The following is a 19245-nucleotide window of genomic DNA, read 5'->3' on the forward strand; positions in this document are numbered from 1 at the left end:
CTCTCCTCCCCATCATGACATTATGACAGTAGTTGATCCTGGGATCATCCAACCCAACAGCCAGGTCCTTTGTCAGAATATGTTAATGGGCCCTAATTTGGTCATGTCAACCTATGGTAGTCAGGCATCTCATAACAAAATGATGAACCCCAGCTCCCACACCCACCCCGGACATACCCAGCCAACATCTGCAGTTAATGGGGGTGCCTTGCCCCATGTGGTCAGCACCATGCTCCACACCTCAGGAATGAACTGCCCCCAGTGAAGACAGCTTTACAAGTGTTGCTGTCGCACACCATGCAGATGAAAGCCCTGGGGGCCTACTCCTCAGTGAGCAGCTGCAATGACCATGGCAGGATGGGCCTTCTCAACCAGGGTAGGCTCCCAAGTGACTTGGATGGCATGTTGATTCACATGGAGTCCATCATTTGGAACAACCTCATGGACGGTGATATGTTAGATTTTGATGCTGACAATGTGTTGCCCAACCAAAGCTTCCCACACAGCGTTAAGACAATGACACATAGCTGGGTATCAGGCTAAGAGTGAGTTAGTGAACAGGCTACAGTTTAAAGGACTTCAGATTGTCTGACAACAGGAATGGAGAGAAGCAGTCCAAAGATGTCCTTCACCCCTCATTTTCCTTTTCTTGATTAAAAAAAAAAAAGGGAAAAAAAAGCAATTTTTTTTCCTTTCGTCAGACTTGGCAGCAAAGACACTTTTCCTGTACAGGATGTTTGCCTGATGTTTGCAGGTTATGTGCCACTGTAGGTAAGGACTGTGTCATTGGAAATTTCATTACAATGAAGTGCCAAACTCATTACACCATATAACTGCAGAAAAGACATGCAGATACTGGTGTGCTTTCAAGTTTTCTACATAAGCAGTAGCTACAGAACTATGTGTGTTTTGTTGTTGTTGTTGTCATTGTTGTTTTAAATATCCATTAGGTCAAAGGAAAGTTTTGTAATACTGTGATGGTCTCATGTCTTTGATAAGTTAAACTTTTGTTTGTACCACCTGTGTTCTGCTGACCAGATGAACCACAGAGAACCAAGCTCTCCATCCTGTGCCTCCATGGAACAGCTTTGGGCCTGTTCACAAGGCCACCCAATTTACATGAGAACCAATAGCCCATTATCATTCTGCTGAATTAATGGACTTGTCAAACACATTTGGGAAAAACAGATTAAAGGCCAGCCTTGTACAGGTCTTTTCTAATTTTTTGGTTTGTTATTTGCAAATTTGTACAAACATTTAAATGATTCTAATTTCCAGATAAATGACTTTTGACATCATTGGGACTTGAGATCATTTTTGAAACAGATATTGAACGGTAATGTTTTCTTAAAACTAGAGTCTACTTTGTTACATAGGCTGATTGTAAATTTGTGGAATCCCAGATATTTGAGGCAACATCCATAATTTTCATTTTGTATTTCTAACTGGATTAATACCAATTTTATATGTGTTTAACTGGCTTGTACACTTTGGGATGTTACCTGGTACTGTTTCTGACTAATCTTAAAATCATTGTAATTAGTACTTGCATACTCAACATTTCTGGCTCTGTTCTGGCAGGAGAGTGATGGTTAGTCATGGACATTTTGTGTTTAATCTTTAGGAGAACTTAGTAAGCTTTTATGTATGTATTTTAAAGAAATTCCATCTGCTCCTATTATCCTGTGAACTAAGTGCACCACAAAGCATTAAGTCTTCTGATAGATGCTTCTATGCTATGTTGTTTCAGTGATTCCTGAGGGGCCTCGTGATGTTTATAGATCAGAAAGGGAGACCTGAGGCTAAAACCATGCTCCTCTCTCAAACTGGGAGTTTTGAGCAACTTAACCTTTTGGAATTGAGCTTCAGGAAATGTTTTCCCTCATATTTCTGTGCTCTTATTTTGGTCTAGGTGGAGGCTGGCTTGGTAGCTCTGCCTTGCAGGATTACGTTCAGACTCACACTTCATTCCTCTCTGCCTTCTGTCCTGCAGATTACTTAGCACACTGGAAATTTAGGTGGAAGGAGGAAAATTTTAAATAGGACTTTAGTGATTTGCAGAATACTTTGTGTCCCTGAGTGCAGATGGCTACCAAAGTGATTAGAGCTTGTTTACAAACTGGGGCAATGAATTGGAAAGCCAACAAACCAGCTGTAAGTTGTATGTTTGAATTTACTGTAAATGCTCTTATTGTAAGTTAAGAATTGGAGAATTTCCTTAGCCTTTAGCAACCTCAACTATAATTCTTCATCATTATGTTTTAATATTATGCAGTTACCTATAACTGACAGACCAGGTTAATTGGCTTTGCATCCATCACTATTTTCAACTCTTGTGGCATGCCCTAAGTCAGCACAGTAAAAGAAGCAGGTGCACAAAAATGTTCCTCTTGCCTTCTTGAGAAGGCTCTGATTCCTTTCTGTGTATTTAGCCCAGATCACACTTGCTTTGTCTTGCATGTGAATTGCAGATCTGTTGGCTTGGTCTTTCCTACATGTTTAATGAGAACACAAGGGTTCCTGAAAGATTTCCTATAGAAGGCCAGCTCTATTGTAAGCTTCCCACTGTGAATTCTATTGTCTTCAAAATTCATTAAACAGCCACCTGTCCAACCATCTTCGCTGCTAGCCACTCCAAAATATGTCTGGTTTTGGAAACCCTAGTTTCTCTAAGCAGTGCCTTCTGCATATGTAATAGAACTTGTTGGTGCCAGAGTGCTTGGGTTCTCATCTCTGTTACTGTGTCCAGCTTCTTTCCTCCTCCTGTGCCATCACACAGTGAGCCTCAGAGCCCCTGTTTGTTCACTAAAGAGGCAACTCCAGCTGAAATCACTCTTAAAATCTTATTACAACCTAGAGTAACTTTCAAAACATGTTTCTTCTTCCTGAGTCTGTGTAAGTATCTTTTTTTTTCCTGCAAATTCTTCTTTGTGTTGAAATTCTAACGTGAATCTTGGGTATCTCTCTGGGGTACAGTGAAGTCCAGTGAAAGCCATCTTGTCTGTTTTGAAAACAAATATTATGTAACCTCTGGTAATTCTTTTTCTGTATTAATATGGACGTTCTTGAGTAAGGGTATTCATTATTGTACATGATTGCTTTGTGAAATGTGTAAATGAGATCACCTATGCAGCCTTGTTTATTTCCTCTGGTTTGTAGTGTTATTAAAAGCACATTCTATTGTAAATAAATAAAATTAAAAAATAAAATCAATGGTTTGAAAGATACCTCTTTTCCAACTGTATTTTGTAAATGATTATTTCTAGTGTGTACACAGAAATGCACTTCTGTACTTCCTACCTTCTGGAGGCCAGGAGTCTGAAATGCATCTTATGGGGCAAAAATCAAGGTGTCCACATGGTCTTACTCCCTCAGAAAGCTTGAGGGAGGGATCTGTTTCTTCATCTTCTCCAGCAGGTAAAGCCACATTTCCTGGCTATTCCTCCAACTTCAAACTCAGTGGCATAGCATCTTCTCTGACTTGACTTCCCTCACATGGCCTTTGCTTCTGAAATATCCCTGTCCCCCCCTTACTAGAGAGCCTTGTGATGACACTGGGCCCATGTGGATAATCCAGGATCATCTCCTGTGTCAAGGTCCTTCACTTCATCCCACCAGCAAAGACTCTGTCAACATAAGGAACTATGCACAGGTCCCACGGATTAGGATGTGGTTCTTTGGGGGCCACTGTCCGGCTAGCCACCCTTCACCCACTCTCCAGGCAGGCCCCACCTCTTTCCCTCACTATTCCAATTACATCACTCTTGTTTCAGTTTCCTGACTACAACATACCTACTCTTGCCATCAGCCTTGTTCACATCCTGAATGTGAAATGGGTTTCACAGAAGGGGAAAGAGCATTCCGCATAATAGAAGGAAAAGAACTGCAATTCCCAGGATAGCTAGGAGGGGTAGAATGAGTGACAGCCTGAGGGACAGAGTGAGTTAGGGAGTCCTGAGAAGACCCCTCTGCTGACGGGGCATCTCAGAGCCATCATAGAAAAGAAAATCCTCTAACAGATATGGATGATGTGGTGACGAAAATCCTGTTTCATCTCTAAAACCCTTCAGTAAGGCTGCATTGCTCATTACAGCTTCTGTGTGAATGTGTGGAGCCAGGCTCCGGGACACAGCAGGTTACAGGAGAAACCAAGGGCACACGGGGCTGAGCCTGGCCCTCACCAGAAGTCCAGTTGCACTGTGGAACAACAGGATAGCAGGCTGTGAGGAGCGACCAGGTGGAGCATTATGACAGAACAAAACCTCTTAACACCTGTCTTTTCAGAGAGGCAAACCCACCTGTCTAACAAGGCTATGAGGAGAAACTGGGAGGTGCCCACGTGTCCATCCCTGGGAGGCAGGTAGCCCAGATGCTCAAATATCTACTTACAGCAGTGGAGAGTCGTGACGCCAGCGTCATTTCCAGGTTCCCCTTCAGGCCCACCAGGGGTGGCACCAACGTCAATAGGTCTTTAACCTCCACAAACACAGGCCAATGCTGGTGGGGAAAGAGTAAGATCAATCCAAACACACATATTGGCACATCTTCGAAATTTCTTGAGAAAAGTTGTGGCAAGCTACTTTAGCAGCTAGGAAAACTGGAGGCCAAACTGTGTCCGAGCCTGACTGGCGGGATCCAGCCTGCAAACACGACATACCCAGGGTGGCCCATGTGTCTGTAGCAACAGGAACGAGTCACCAGTTTCAAAGCTGGGAGATTTCTCATGAATGGGAGAGCTGGTGAGAACATCTGGGACAAAGGAGTGACATAGATTTCCCAGTGACCCAGAGTATCATGTGGGGACACTGGATTTGTCAAAACAGACAGAATGTAGCTCTATCCAGGTCTCTATCAAAGGTAAAAGATTAAAAAAAGTATGAAAGGGGGGCACCTGGGTCTTTCAGTCAGTTGAGCGTCTGACTTCGACTCAGGTCATGATCTCACAGTTCGTGAGTTTGAGCCCCACATTGGGCTCTGTGCTGACAGCTCAGAGCCTGGACTGTGGGGGGCTGGGCCCTGGTGCCAGGCTGAGACCGGGTCGAGCAACGTTCCCTGTTGACTCAAGCCAACCCGGTGGTTCCCCCTCCCATTCACCCACTTTCAAGGGCATACGAAAGCCTTGTCAAGGCTGAGAAAGTTAATTCCTGAAGCCTGTGGTCTGCAGGTGTTGGCAGTAATGCTACCTCCCTTTTTCTAACCCAAGTCAGATAGAAACAAACATGGGAATTGTGTTTTGCTAGCAATCTTATCAACAAGGTCTTGTGACCTGTCTAAAAAATGCACAAGAAACACAGAACTAAATGTTTTGGTTGGCAGCGATTATGTGAAACCTGTTTATTCTTAGAATGGCCTGACCCAGAAGAGTCTGGATATAAAAGATTGTGTACAGCAACAATAAAGCCGTTACTTGGGCCATCAGCCCAGGGGACCCTCCTGTTCCCAAACTTTCTCTTCTCTCTTTTTTCTTGCATTCCCCTACCCTCAGGACCCTGACCTCGGTGATTGTCACGCCGGTCGCGACACTGGACCCCGCTTTGGGTTCTGTGTCTCCCTCTCTCTCTGCCCCTGCCCCACTTGTGTTCTCTCTCTCTCTCTCTCTCTCTCAAAAATAACTTCTTTGTGAGGTGAAAATTATTCCCACCAGTTTATATGCAATTAGATTACTTATTCCCACCCTACCCCCATCAATTTTCAATACCTCATCCGATTCTATTGACTTAATTTACCTCTCAGTACCCTATAGATTTCTGTGATCCCTACGCTAAGAGCTCCTCCTGGTTTTAGAATTCTAGACCTAAAACAACACTCCTACTGTGTTAGCTAGGAGATAGGAGCCCTGGGGTCTGGGCCCTGTTGCCTGAGACTGAAGATATGGTGGGGGGAAGGAGAAGGGGGGTAGAGCCCAGGAGAGTCCTCTAAGGCAGCCCAACAAAACATCTTACAGGGTCTGGAGTGAAAGGGTCAGGCGTCCTTCATGTCCTCAGAGAGAGGAAGAGCACTCATGGCTGCCGGTTCCCTCTTTCTTTTTACCTCATTGGCAAAGCTGGGAAATTCAGAATCCAATCCCAGATCTGATGGAGCTATGAGTCTACCCTTCTCTGAAAGTTCAGAAGAAAACCATGTCACCAGGCAAGAAGGTGCTCCCACTGTCTGTCAGCGGCCTCCTGTGGCTCCCAGGCTTCCAGAAGCATTTGGCCCCTGTGCAGCTATCCCACCAGTGTGCCACAGCATGCATGGAGACGGAAGTCCCTAGCCCAGTTCCTGGCACAGGCACCCCTCCCTGGGCTCCAGCCTCCCCTGAGGCCGGCATCCTCTACCCCAAGCCTCCTCTGGCCTCCCACCTCGGCCTGCTCTCAAGCACCTTCATTTTTGCTGACACACAAGACCAAGTCCCCACCAACTCAAGTGTAAAAATAAATCCCCTCTCTCTGCATCCCATCACAGAAGCTTCCCCTTGTCTTCCTCAGCACCACTGAACTTAGTGAGTCTTGTTCTCACCCTCTCAGATGCTATGCTAGCTGCTGTCCCTCCCCACCCCATAGCAATGCCCTTTCCTTGGGCTCTTCTAACCTCCATTCTTCCTCCTTGGCTCTCTGAGCTATGGACCTCCCCCACCCCCAGTCCCAGCTGGTGTTAAGCTCCAATTGTGTGACAGGCACTCCTCTGACTCCATGTCACTCCTGTGAACTCACAACCACATACCCCCAGTCTGAAACTGACCTCTGCTTATTCCATGTTGACCTCCATTGAGGGCTCCTCTTCCTCCTCCTGACCTCTTTTTCTTAATATTATTTAATTTAAAGAATTTTATTTCCTTTCTCCAGATAGGCAGGCTGCAAAGCTAGAAATTTTACCAAGGTCTAAAAATAATTCTTGATTCTTCCAAATGGACACAGGCTTTTCAACTCTGGACCGTCCTTGGGTTACGTAATAGCCTTATGGAACTGATGCTCAAGAAAACAGTCCATCGTTTTCAAGAGGTCTGTCCTCTAACTCCACAGTTGAGAAACTCCCTGTTACAGAACAGACAGAACCGAGCCAAGGGTAAGGTTAGGCTGGCATCAAACCACTTACTGCTCTGCGGCACTCATGGTTCCTGACCCATCCATTCCAAGTCTGCTTTCTGCCAACGGTGGCTCCCAGAGGTCAGGAGACCAAAGGCTGTAGATCTCCTAACCTATTAATCCTGAGTCCTTCATGCTTCATCTTCATTCTCCTTCCCTGCCATTTCCTCTCCCTCCCAAGGCTTGAGTCACCTTCTACTGCACACCCTACATGACCTCACCCACAGCCATCTCCATCCTTCCCACATTAACAAGCGGCCCTAAGGGGGTGAAGGGAAGGAGGAGAGCCTTTGCATCAGTCATGTGGGTGTGGGCTGGGACACAATGATGGCCACAGAGACTTGAGAAGTCACATCTAGACACATCAGGCACCATATAACCACCAGGGGTCTATTATGGGACAAAGTCAACTAACAGGGAAGACTAAAGCAGAAAAGCAGTAGGACCCTGGATCCTCGCTGACACTGTTAATCCAGGGAACGAACACGTACTAGAGCAGTCTGATCTGTAGCCTTCTTTATAGGAATCCTAAATGACTCTAGTCACTTGGAGTTAGGGTTTTCTGATGAAGACATTGTGCTCTGTGCTGGTGATGCTCGACATCTCTGGCTCAGATCTGTCTTCTGAGCACTGCACCTGCCTACCCAACTGCTGACTGAATCCTGACATCCCATGGGCCCTTCAAAATCAGGATTCCAGACTTGACCTTCCTTGCACAGACCCTTTGCCCTGCCCACTGTGGCTCCAGGCATCCTTCTTGGTCTTCCAGCATGGACTTAAGTAACCCCCCGTGTTCCCTGACAGCCTGGCATCCAAGTCATGGTAACTGTCTTAATTTCCACCACAACTGCCCTCTCTGGAAATGCTTCAAAGAAATCTTATGAGGGGCACTGGGGAGATCAAAATCAGTCAGAGTTAGTAATGGTTCTTGCACTCGCGGGGCTCTGAATCACAGCCACAGCTTCCCAGCTCTTCCCTGTGGCCTTCACCCTGCTGCCACAGTTCAGTTCTGTTACAGTTATGACCCTGTCACTCAGCCCCTTGACCAGTTCTGATCCTGGGCATACACCCAATAGATCTGTCCCCTCAAAACATACAAGAAATAGACAGGAATGTCTCTGGTAGTATCATGCTTCAAAAACATCCAAAACTAATGCACAGTATTAGAAGGCAGAAGACTGGTTTAGGTGGGGCAGAGGATGGAGGAGCCCGCTGGGGGCTGAAAATGCTCTTGACCTGGATGGGGATTACACAGGTGCATTTATCCTGAGATGGTCATTCAAACTCTACACATAACACGTACAATTTTCAACACATCCATGATATACTTCAATAAAATACACATTTATTTTAAAACAAACAATGAGGACAAAAATCAACAACCCCTCTGCACTCAGCATACAACTTGAGCAGAGCAGACAGCCCTTCTCACAGGCTGTCCAGCACCCCACCCCATGACCATGGCCAATTGCTGTTCCTCACTCCTTGCAAATGCCCACTCATTTGTCTGTATCCCTTTGCTTGGACTTCTGCTCTCTCTCACATCATCCCAGAAACTATTATATTATCCTTTAAGGTCCAACTCCGACTGTCCTACTAACTGCAGATTCTTTGACTCCTCTGGGAAAAATGAACTGTTCCCTCTTTCTTCACAGGCAAATGTCTGCTCACTGCTCCACTCCCTTAACACTGGCTCGTGGGATGAAGCACCTGCCTCACCCCCTAAGCTACAAAAGCCAGGGAGGCAGAGACAGGTCTGTTTCTGCTCACCATTGCACTCCTGGGGCCTGAGAGCAGCTAACACAAAATTCAACAAAATATGCTGAATGCATAAATGAGGAACCAGATGAATGAATGAATTCATCTATCCTACTCTGTGCTCAGCTACCAGCTGCTCAAAAGCAGACACCTGTCTGATTCATCTCTAATTCAGTGAAGAAAGACTACATACACTCTAACAATTACAACCACTGTCACTGTCTCTGGTGCCCACGGGCCTACATAAACCCCCAAGAAGGCCTGAAAGGATACACAAGACATGATAATAGAAGCTTCCTCCAGGGATGAGATTGAGGGCTGAAATACTTATTTTATAAAAAAGAGAAACATGGGCTCCTGGGTGGCTCAGTTGGTTCAGCATCCAACTTTGGCTCAGGCCATGATCTCATGGGTCATGACTTCAAGCCCTGCATTGGCTCGCTGATACCAGCTTGGAGCCTGCTTGGGGTCCTCTTTCGCCTTCTCTCTCTGTGCCTAGCCCCCCAACCGCCACACTCAAAAATAAACATTAAAAAAAGAGAAAGGGAGAGAAACATTTATATATACCTTACTTGTGTATCTGAAAAATAATTTTTTGAAAAAAAAACTGAACTGATACTCTCTGGCCCCTTACTGGGCCCCAATCCCTGGACCCAACTATAGACTGACCCCAAACCCCATTAACAGAGAGACTCCTGACCCCAAATCTACAGTAGGTAAAGTTAGCACCTAACCAGTACTCTTGGGGCCAGCCCACTATGCCAGAGATAGCCACGAGGTGCTCCTGCCAGGAGGTTATCCCTGCTTCAGGCTCATGGGGGCTATGAGGCCCCAGAATGTGGCAGCCTGGGTATAGTGGGAGCCAGGCCACCCTCCTATGTTATGGAATTTCCCCCTGGAACAGTGTTGACAAGGCCACATCCTGCACCACTGAGCGGGGGTGACCAGGGAGGTGGTGGTGCACGTGCAGGAGCCATGAAAACCTGAGTGCCCTTGACCTGGGAGTCACTGCACATTTGCAAACTGGAGGGAAAGAATGAGCTGTGTCTTCCAGAGCTGTTATCTGTTCCTCCCAAATGCTGGGCCTCCCGAAGCTGGATGGCTCAAGGCCTGGATTTGCAAAGTTGCCCAAGTATGCTCTGGGCCTCCTTCCCAAGACATCCCCTTTTCTTCATGCTAGACTCCCAGATGGAGACTTAACACAAGGTCAGGAAACGGCCCTCCAGTTGGAGGCACTTCCTCCTGGACTGGCCTCCTGTGTCACCCCTGCTGATGGTCGGGTACAATCCCGAGCCCTTCTTCCCCTGACATCCCATCCAATCTTCCAGACTCTGCTGAGATCCCCCAACTGACTGATATATAACCTCTCAGGCTGCAGCAACTGAAGGACATGCACTGTGGTGTAGGGGCTCAAAACCATGTTCCATGAAGTGGCCATGGAAGGTCAAAACAGAGACACAGGGCAGAGTCTTTCTCTGGAGAAGGGTCTTAGGAAGGGGGTGAGAGACTATTAGAGCAGCCCAAGGGGTGAAGCTCTGAGGTGAGAGAGATGGGGATCTAGGATGCAAGCCCAAATGAATGCTTTCTAACAGCAAGTTGGCCAGTACACAAAGGGCTGCCCTAGCCCCAGGAGGGGTGAGTGTCCCATCCACTTAAGTCTGAAGGCAGAGCCATCAAGAGCCTCATCCAGAGACCAGGGGACAGGGTGGGTGTTGATAACCCCTCTCCAACTCACACACAGATGCACAAAGAATGCTGAACTGTCATCAGGAAGGAGATGCTTTGTGGAACTGAGGAAGGCATTGCACTAGCTGCAATGTCCCCATGGGCTGCAAAACTAAATTTAAATTTAATTTCACTGATTAAAAAGCACATTACAGGGGCACCTGGGTGGCTCAGTCGGTTGAGCATCTGACTCTTGATTTTGGCTCAGGTCATGATCCAGAGTCATGGGATCGAGCCACACATTCGGCACTGTGCTCACAGCAAAGAGCCTCCTTGGGATTCTGTCTCCCTCTCTCTGCCCCTCCCTCCCTCACTCAGGTACACACATGCACACACTCTCTCTTTTAAAAAAAATATAATAAAAGCACATTACATAGCAAGATCCCATATATTTATGTTTACACATTCTTGATAGACACGCACCACGATGTTGATAGAGATTATGGGCACCTTCCTTCTTCACTTGTGCATATTTTCTAATTTTTCTATCACACACTAACTCTATAAAAATATTTAGGTAGACAGAGCAAACCCTCAATGATTCAAACAGCATTACGTGAACCAACCCCAGGGCATAAAGAGACCAGGAGAAGTGAATGCCAGAGTGTGTGCTCGTTTAAGGGCCTCCCCACAATGCTTCTAATCAACAGAGACCACCACATCCCCACACTCGTCTGGACCCCAGCCCGGGATCTGGACCTTTTCCCCTCACTGAAGAGTCCCACAGAGATTCTGGGGACTGGAGGGAACAGTGCCCATCACCCTTGGAGTCACAACACGAAGCACACTGGGTGTCTCACCCTCACAACCCAGTGAGGTCGGTGCATTCATTAGCCCCATCTGTAGATGGGGAAACTGATACGGGGGAAGCTAATGAATTCCCTCAAGTAGTAAGTGAATGGCAGAGGATTTGAACCCCTCCAGGCCCTGCCTGATGAATCTGGAAGGAAAATGGTTTGAGCTAACGTGGTTAGTGTGGGCTGACTTTGGAGAGGGTCGTCAGAAGCTTCTTTGAATTTCAGACCCGAGGCCCCCCGGAGGATCCTCCTGCTGGCACCACTGAGCCCGGGAATCCTGGGCTGCACCCCGACTCAGGGCCTCTGGTGTCAGGGCCTATCATATCTGTGATGCCTAGGGAGCCTGGTTTCCCACCCCCCTCCCCCCAGGCCCCCAAATGCCCGGTACACACTTGGATAGTGTTCATCACCAGGCCGGCTGTCAACATGCCCAAGCCTGAGAGCAGAATGGGCACCATGATCTGGCACATGATAGAGAAGACGGCCTCAGGGAAGACCCCATGGGGGGACCGGGTGAGTTCACAGCTGAAGCCTCGCAACTTCTTGCCCTGGAAGCAAAACTGCAGGTTCAGCAGGGTGACCACCATGATCAGGCTGCCAACCATGTTCACAGGAGCAAGACGTCCACTTGTGTCCTCTGTCTTCCTCCTGCACCAGGATATGCTTCCAAAGATGTACACATAGGGAACGCTTCCAGTGCCCTGAGCCGCTGGCAGGATCCCCGAATGCCCCTCAGCCAAGGGCCAGAGCAAGCAAGGAACAAAGGCCAGTGTGACTCAGAGCCTCATGTGGGGCCTTGGCGAACTCCTGCTGTCTCTCCACCCGCTACAGATCAGGTTCTCCTCAGAGAGTAGCTGCTCTGTCATCCAGGACGTCCCTCAGCTAAGTCTCTCACAGTGACCTTGATAGCATCCAGCCTTCCAGCCTACACTGGCTTGGGCTAGACCCTGGGAGACAGAACCACATGAGGCCTGACCTTGGTGAGGGCCACAAAGAATCCTGCCCGCCTCTGCATACACTCCCCAGTTGCTTCTACTCTTGGCAGACAAAGGCCTGGAGAAATCTCAGCCTAAAGGACCCACTCTTACAGCCCCCCTGAGGAGTTTCATGCCTCATGGTTGAGAGGGCTGCAGGTACCCAAGAAAGAAGCCACATCCTGTGATCATCTTGACTTCAGAATCCAAGGGCTCTTGGGCTCTTGACCATATGAAGAAGCTATGTTCACAGAGGAAATGCAGCCCTCTTTACTCTCAAGGGCCCAGAAAACTAATAAACACACTTCCAGGGGCACCTGGGTGGCTCAGTCGGTTCAGTGTCTGACTTTGGCTCAGGTCATGATCTGATCAGGTCATGATCAGGTCTGTGAGTTCAGGTCTGTGAATTCAGGCCCGGTGTTGGGCTCTGTGTTGACAGCTCAGAGCCTGGAGCTTGCTTCTGATTCTGTGACTTCCTCTCTCTCTTCCCCTTCCCTGCTCATGCTCTGCCTCTCTTTCAGAAATAAACATAGGGGCACCTGGGTGTCTCAGTCGGTTAAGTGTCTGACTTTGGCTCAGGTCATGATTTCGCAGTCTGAGTTCGGGACCTGCATTGGGCTGTGCTGACAGCTCGGAGCCTGGAGCCTGCTTTGGATTCAGTGTTTACCTCTCTCTCTGTCCCTCCCCCACCTATGCTCAGCCTCTCAAACATAAAATAAACATAAAAAAAATTTTTTTTAAAGATGCTTCTGAAGAGGCTCCACTCTCATCCATTACAAAGGTTAGACCAGCCCTGATACCCAGCTTACTGTCCCCTTCCAGAGAGTAGGCTTGGATATCACCTTTGACTGCCAGCAAGTCTATTGTTGGGTGTGCACTGGGCATTCCACAGGTAGCAGGGATGGAATGTCAGGCATGAGGGTTGGCTGGAACAGGGATCAAGGTCACAGCCAGAAGAAGCCCAAGGCTGAAGGTCAGAAGCACACTCACCTACTGACCCTGTGGGACTTCTCCTGGACCAGGATCCTGATCTGAGCCTCAACTTCTGCTCCTGTTCCTAAACCAGGGCCCTCTTGGGCAACCTCCTGGTTCCCCTCTGTTGGATAGTCTATCCCACACTCAGGTCCCATCCCCTTAGCCTGGAGTTCACAATCTAGATCCTACTGACCTCCCCAGGCCTATCCACCTCTCTCCAAGCTCCAGCCAAACTTCTCCAACAACTATTTTCCTCATGCCCCAAATATTCCTCTCTCTACATCTGTCCTCAAACAATTCATTTGCTCATTCATTCAATAGATATTTTTAAGCCCTTCCTTGGAGCCAGACATAATGAGCTCTAAACTTCTTGGACATTCTCCCATTGGGGGTTGGAGTTTCTGTCTCCTCCCTTCAACCTGTGACTGCTGGACCAGTAAAACACAGTGGAAGAGACACTGTGTCAGTCTGGTTCTTGAGAAACAGTCTCCGCTTCCCATCTCTTGAGATGCTCATACTTGAAACCCAGATACCATGCTATGAGGAAGCCCAAGTAGTCACACAGAAAGGCCACGTATGAGTGTTCCAGCTGAGGATCCAGGTGACAGCAGCAACTGTCATGTCATGTGAGTGAGCTAGCCTGGATTGGGTATGATGCTTGGCAAGCCACCGCAGCAGATGCTGCACACAGCAGACATCCATTCTCACAGAGCCCTATTCGAACTGTAGATTCATGACCAAACTGAATGTAGCTTTAAACAAGCCACTAAATGTGGATGCAGTGTGTTGCATAGCAATAGATAATTGGGACATCTGGGGAACCTCATCCCCACCCTTTACTTTTCTCATCTCAGAGAAACTAACAATTTCCAAACCTCTCTCTAGTCCAGACCCCTCCCCTGAGCTTTCAGGCTCTGTGTAGCCCCTGTATAACTCAATTAGTCTTTCACGTTTGTTCCTTCCAACTCCTCCCCCAAGCCTCTTGCCTCAATAAATGGTTCTGCCAGAAGCCCAAACTGCACTCTGACTGCCCGTTCCCCAACCAACTCAACCCCACATCAAATCTGCCTGTCCCCATGTCTTTCCCCTCCTCTCCAGTTCATGGACACCACCTTCACCATAGCCCTTAACTACCTCCTAACCCTTCTGTCCACCAAAAGTAATACCTGCTCTTTAACACCTTATATTACGTCTTCAAGTGACCTGCTTGCCCAAATATCCTCAATAGCTGTCAACTCATTACCTGAGAGAGTTCAGATTTTGTGGCCAGACATTCAAGGTCTCTCACAATTTGGGGGGGGAAAGCATCCTTTTGAGCCCTCTTTCTGCCTAGTACATGATCATCCACCGCATGTCTTAAAAGGAGCTTCCTGTGGACCCTCACATGGGCTGTGCCTATGTTCACACTACTCCCTCTGCATGTTCCACTTGCTGCTCAGGCCAAACTCTTGCCAAACCTCATGGCCAACTGAGGTGCCTTCTCATCTCTGAGGCCATTCCAGTGTCCTGGCCAGAGCCTAACATCTTACCCAGAATTACCAAAGCTCTTTTTTGAACCCCTCTGAGGGAAGTCCACATATGCCTAATGACATAATGAAATGCACATACATCAACATTCCCATCCCAAAGTGTACTCCTCTTGAGGTGGAGTCTGGTTGATTCATGGCCACAATCTTTCAGAGCAGGGGAAAGTATTCATTCACTTACTCCACAGATTAGTACTGAGGGCCTTATGTTTTCCAGACTCTTGGTCTAAGTGTTGTGGTACATCTGTTAGCTGAACAGCACATACTTAGAGCTTTTCAGTGTGGCAGATAATCATAAAAATGGAAATGTAATTATGACCTGTGGTAAGTGCTCTGAAGGAAACCCAAGGAATGGGAGCAAGAAATGAGGATCAACCAACCATACACAGCACCCAACGACCTGCAAATGAAGGAATGAACAAATGAATGAAAGATCTCATTCCCTTGTGTACCCATCTGTGCCTCTCACTGCCCTTTCACACTGATTTCATGTTCAATCACCAAACTCTCAAAATATCTCTAGGATATCCAGCAGGAAGTACACCAGTTTTGCAAATGAGAAAACAAAGGCCCTGAGAGCGTTTACCCAAAACCACACCCCAAGTCAGTATCAGAGGCAGGACTAAGACCCTCAGCTCCCAACTCTGGGGGCAGACTGCCTCCACCACCCTCCATGCTCTCTGCTCCACACCCTTCTCCTGTCTGATGCTGCCTGCATCTGTGGCTTGGGTTCTTGTGTTCAAACAAGAGTCTGAACCAGGAGGAGGCAGACACAAATGGCATATTTCAGAGAAAAGAGTTGAGACGTTAATTGGTTTCAGACAGAACCACTCTGGGCTGGGCTGGGCTGGTTTCTCTGGACACTGACCACATGGCTCCCACAGAACTCAGCTGGAGGGACCCCCAACAAGCGATTGCTTTCTTCTGACTTCAACAACTCCTGTGATTTAGTTTTGAATGTGGTCAAACATCCTAATACAATGTATAATCATACACAGTGGGCCTTGAACCATTCTCATCAGTACAGAAGATATGGAAACAGACAATAATTTACATAATTCCATATAGAAACAGATTTCTGATTAAGTAAGTTCTTAATTATTAAAAAATATTTCTAATTTCTGTTTAAAAAACCAAATGAGAAATTAAGATAAATGCACACACACATAATACACACACACATGCAAGTAGTGAAGTTCAGAAGGATAGTCATCAAGATGCTAAGAGTGACTACCGTTGAGAAGCAGAATTTAAAATGACCTTTATTTTATAATGTTCTAACATTCTATTGTGATTACTTGCTTTTATAACCATCAAAACATAAACTGTCACCAAAAATAAATAAAAGATGTCATTACATGAGAAAGATTACTTTCCCATGCAACTTGAGAACAAAATATGACAACATGGTTTACTGGGTCAGAATACAGAAGATCAGGAATGTAATTTTAAAAATAGCTAGCACAGGAGAAAAGCTCAAAGACCTTGAACTAGATTCTGGGGCTGCACTGAGCAGCAGATGGAATCTGGGTCAAGCATTAGGTGGTTTCCCAGATGACCCTGAATAAGGCCCTGCCCCTGTACAGGCCTCTAAACTCTAAACATGAGAGGTGGGACTGCATCAGTGGTTTTCAGTCTACTCTGCCATCAGAATGACCTGGGAGCTCCTGAAATGTGTAGCCCAAGCCCAAGCCCAGACCAAAGAATCAGAATCCCGAGGCCTGCGGCATGACCTACTCATCTATTCCAACCCCCTTGATTCTTTGGGAGTGTGTCTTTGGAGGACAATTAGGAAGGCCTGCAGAGGGTGGGCAGAGAGCTTTGGAATGCACATCACCATTCCTGGCTTTCATTTCTGATTCTTCAGTGGGAACTGGGTGTCTTCCCAGAAGCACACCTTCTAAATGGCCTCCTATTCCTTTCCTGGCCATCTTGAGCCTGGGCTGGTTCTGAGCCAAAATGTCAATCTTAAAAGGCCTGAATTCTTCCTCATCCTGTTAAGGTCTCAGAGATCAAGCTGATTACATTCTCAATAATGGAGGGCTTCTTCTTTATTTCCTGCTTCTGATGTCGCTGGCAGAACCCACCCACAGGTGAAAACACAGAACCAGAGCACTCATGCCTACTCAGGGCTGGCTGTCTTCAAGCACTTTCTCCAAGCAGCTCCTTCATGTCACTCAGGCATTCTGGGACCTCCCTCTCCAAGGCTGAGATGCAGCTGGCCTTCTTGCCTCATAGCTCTTTCTGCTAACACTGACTAATGCATCTGCTACCCTCCTTGCTTGACTGTGATGCCGTGAGAGTGGAGCCTGGCTCTTGTATCCCCCACAGGGTCCAGCATAGTGCTGGTCCTCTCTCCCCCACTGCTGACACACACGTGTTGCATTAATGAGTGAAAAAACAAATATACAGAATCATAGAAACAAAGAAAAAAAGAAACCCAATCAGCCTTCTGTAGGTTGAGTGGTGTAAGGCCCTAAAATTATTATGATCTGCTGCCTTGACATGTGGTAAAACCAGGAGGGCCTCACAGGGTCTACCTGCAACTCCCCCTCCCCCTCTTCTCCAGTGGACAAGGTCCCCTAGTCAAGCAACCGTCCTTACCAAGGGGACCAGGCACAGTTCCCACTTATCCCTGAGTAGGGGGTTTTAGTTCCTACTGGCCCACAGAATTATTCAAACTAGTCAATCATACCTTCCAATGAGAACTGGGGCACTTTATGCTATTGTTACTACAAAGTCTGCCTCCTGCAGCCCCTCATGGTTCACTCTGCTTTCCAGTGCAACCCTGTGTGTCCCTGGGTGTGAGTTTGTGTGACTGATAAACTGTGATTTCCTCAGTCCAGTGTTGGGGTCATGTGTTTGGCCATCTCCATATGCTTGGGTGGAAACCCCTCCTTCACCAACAGAGTAAGGAGAGGGTGATTGCAGCAGCTGGCATCACAAACAGGACTGCCCAACCCTGATAGAAGATGCCTGGTCAGCTTTCACTGTAACTGCTCTTTGCTGCCTGACTAGCTCCTGACATGGCCAGTGCTGCCTGGGATGGAGCCACTAACTGTTGGCCAGCTTGTGTATTATTAGCCTATTCCATGTCCCACTGTCTCTCCTGGGTAATGCCATCTCCTCCCATCACCAAGGCAAGAACTATTGCCAACTGGCCATAGTCCAGCAGGAGGCACCTCAGGGCAATCTGTATCTGGCAAGTGCTCTGTGGCACTCCTGCACCTAGTCTAAATTATAAACTGCCAAGATGGGACCCCATGGAACACCCCCCTCCACCCAGCTAAAAATAAAATAGTTAACACAGCCCAATATAAGCTAACACAGGGCCTTCAAGATTTGAAATTTATCATACAAGACCTACTTGGTGATTACCCCCACTGCTTCTCCTTTTAAAAGTCCAATTTGGCCTGCTCTTAAACCTGGAAAGAACCTGCCACAGGGTGAATGACTGCATCCTTCATGCTCTGGTTCCATCCACTGTGGCCCCATACACAACGTCCAATGTAACTGAAATTACCGACTCCCCCTGATCAGCACCAGTAAGGATTTTGCTACTATAGATTGGGCTAATATTTTCTGTTCAATGCCTATTTCCACACCCTCTTAGGCGCAGGTGACCTTCAACTCTGAACGGACACAGCAGACTTTCCAGGTTACTCACGGGGTACCTCACCAGCTCTGCCACGCACGGTCTTGCAGGCAACATCTTAACTGCATGCACCTTTCTCAAGGAGCACAGGTCTAATGTTACATTATGATGTCCTCCTCCAAGGAGACTCATGTGACACATTCACTAAAGGCAAAACACTCAGGAGCTCGCAAAGAGAGGATGGGCCATTACTCCACATGTGGGGCAAAGCCAGACATCTTGGCAAATTCCTAAAAATTATTTTGGTAAACCGAGGGCAACTCCATCCTTGACACTGTCAGAAAACAGCCATTGACTCTTAGCACCCACACTGTTAATAAACTGTTCATAGAAGCCCAACACCTTGTAGTCCTTTTTGAATTCTGGAGGCAACACAGTCCTCCTCTGCACATTTGACTTATGCCCATTTATGCTGTCACTTGCAAAGGACGCTGTTTTAAACAGACACCTCCAACAAAAGGCTCTAGAATCTGTCCAAATTAAAGTCAACAGGCATTGCTATCAGTGCCCTCAAAAATTCCTTCACTGGCAAAACATTAGCAACCTCATCTTATGCTTCTTGGAGTCCTGGACCACATACCTATAATGAATATATGTTGCCCAAGAAGCCCTTGGGTGCAAGAAAATACCCTCCTTGCCTAACTTTACACCAACTGAGCAGCAACTGCTGGCTACATACTGGGCTCTCCTGGAAAGGGAGGCTCTCCTGGAAAGGGAGGCTCTCACAGACCCTGGCCTGTGACCCTCCATACGCAGCAGCTCACTGAGCCT

General features: G+C 47.3%; 1 protein-coding gene across 24 annotated transcripts in view; it reads right to left on the bottom strand.

The window, feature by feature from the left end:
- The window catches only part of SLC41A3 (solute carrier family 41 member 3), a 174450-nt gene that overhangs the window by 123070 nt on the left and 32135 nt on the right, over positions 1-19245 (bottom strand). For 16 of the 24 annotated variants that reach the window (XR_008296962.1, XR_008296961.1, XM_053218812.1 and 13 more), the window contains exon 3: positions 4390-4497. The exons of 4 other annotated variants lie outside the window; for them this stretch is intronic. Coding sequence is in view for 18 of the 20 variants with exons in the window: in XM_053218812.1 (XP_053074787.1) it covers positions 4390-4497 (108 nt within the window). In the remaining 2 variants the exon portion in view is untranslated. Of the gene's footprint in view, positions 1-4389; positions 4498-5942; positions 6099-6720; positions 7014-11736; positions 19175-19245 lie in introns of those variants that run through there. 4 more of the 24 variants (XM_053218819.1, XM_053218820.1, XM_053218818.1 and 1 more) reach the window with 3 other exon arrangements.

Source organism: Acinonyx jubatus, chromosome A2 (genome assembly GCF_027475565.1).
Source record: "Acinonyx jubatus isolate Ajub_Pintada_27869175 chromosome A2, VMU_Ajub_asm_v1.0, whole genome shotgun sequence".
NCBI lineage: Eukaryota > Metazoa > Chordata > Mammalia > Carnivora > Felidae > Acinonyx > Acinonyx jubatus.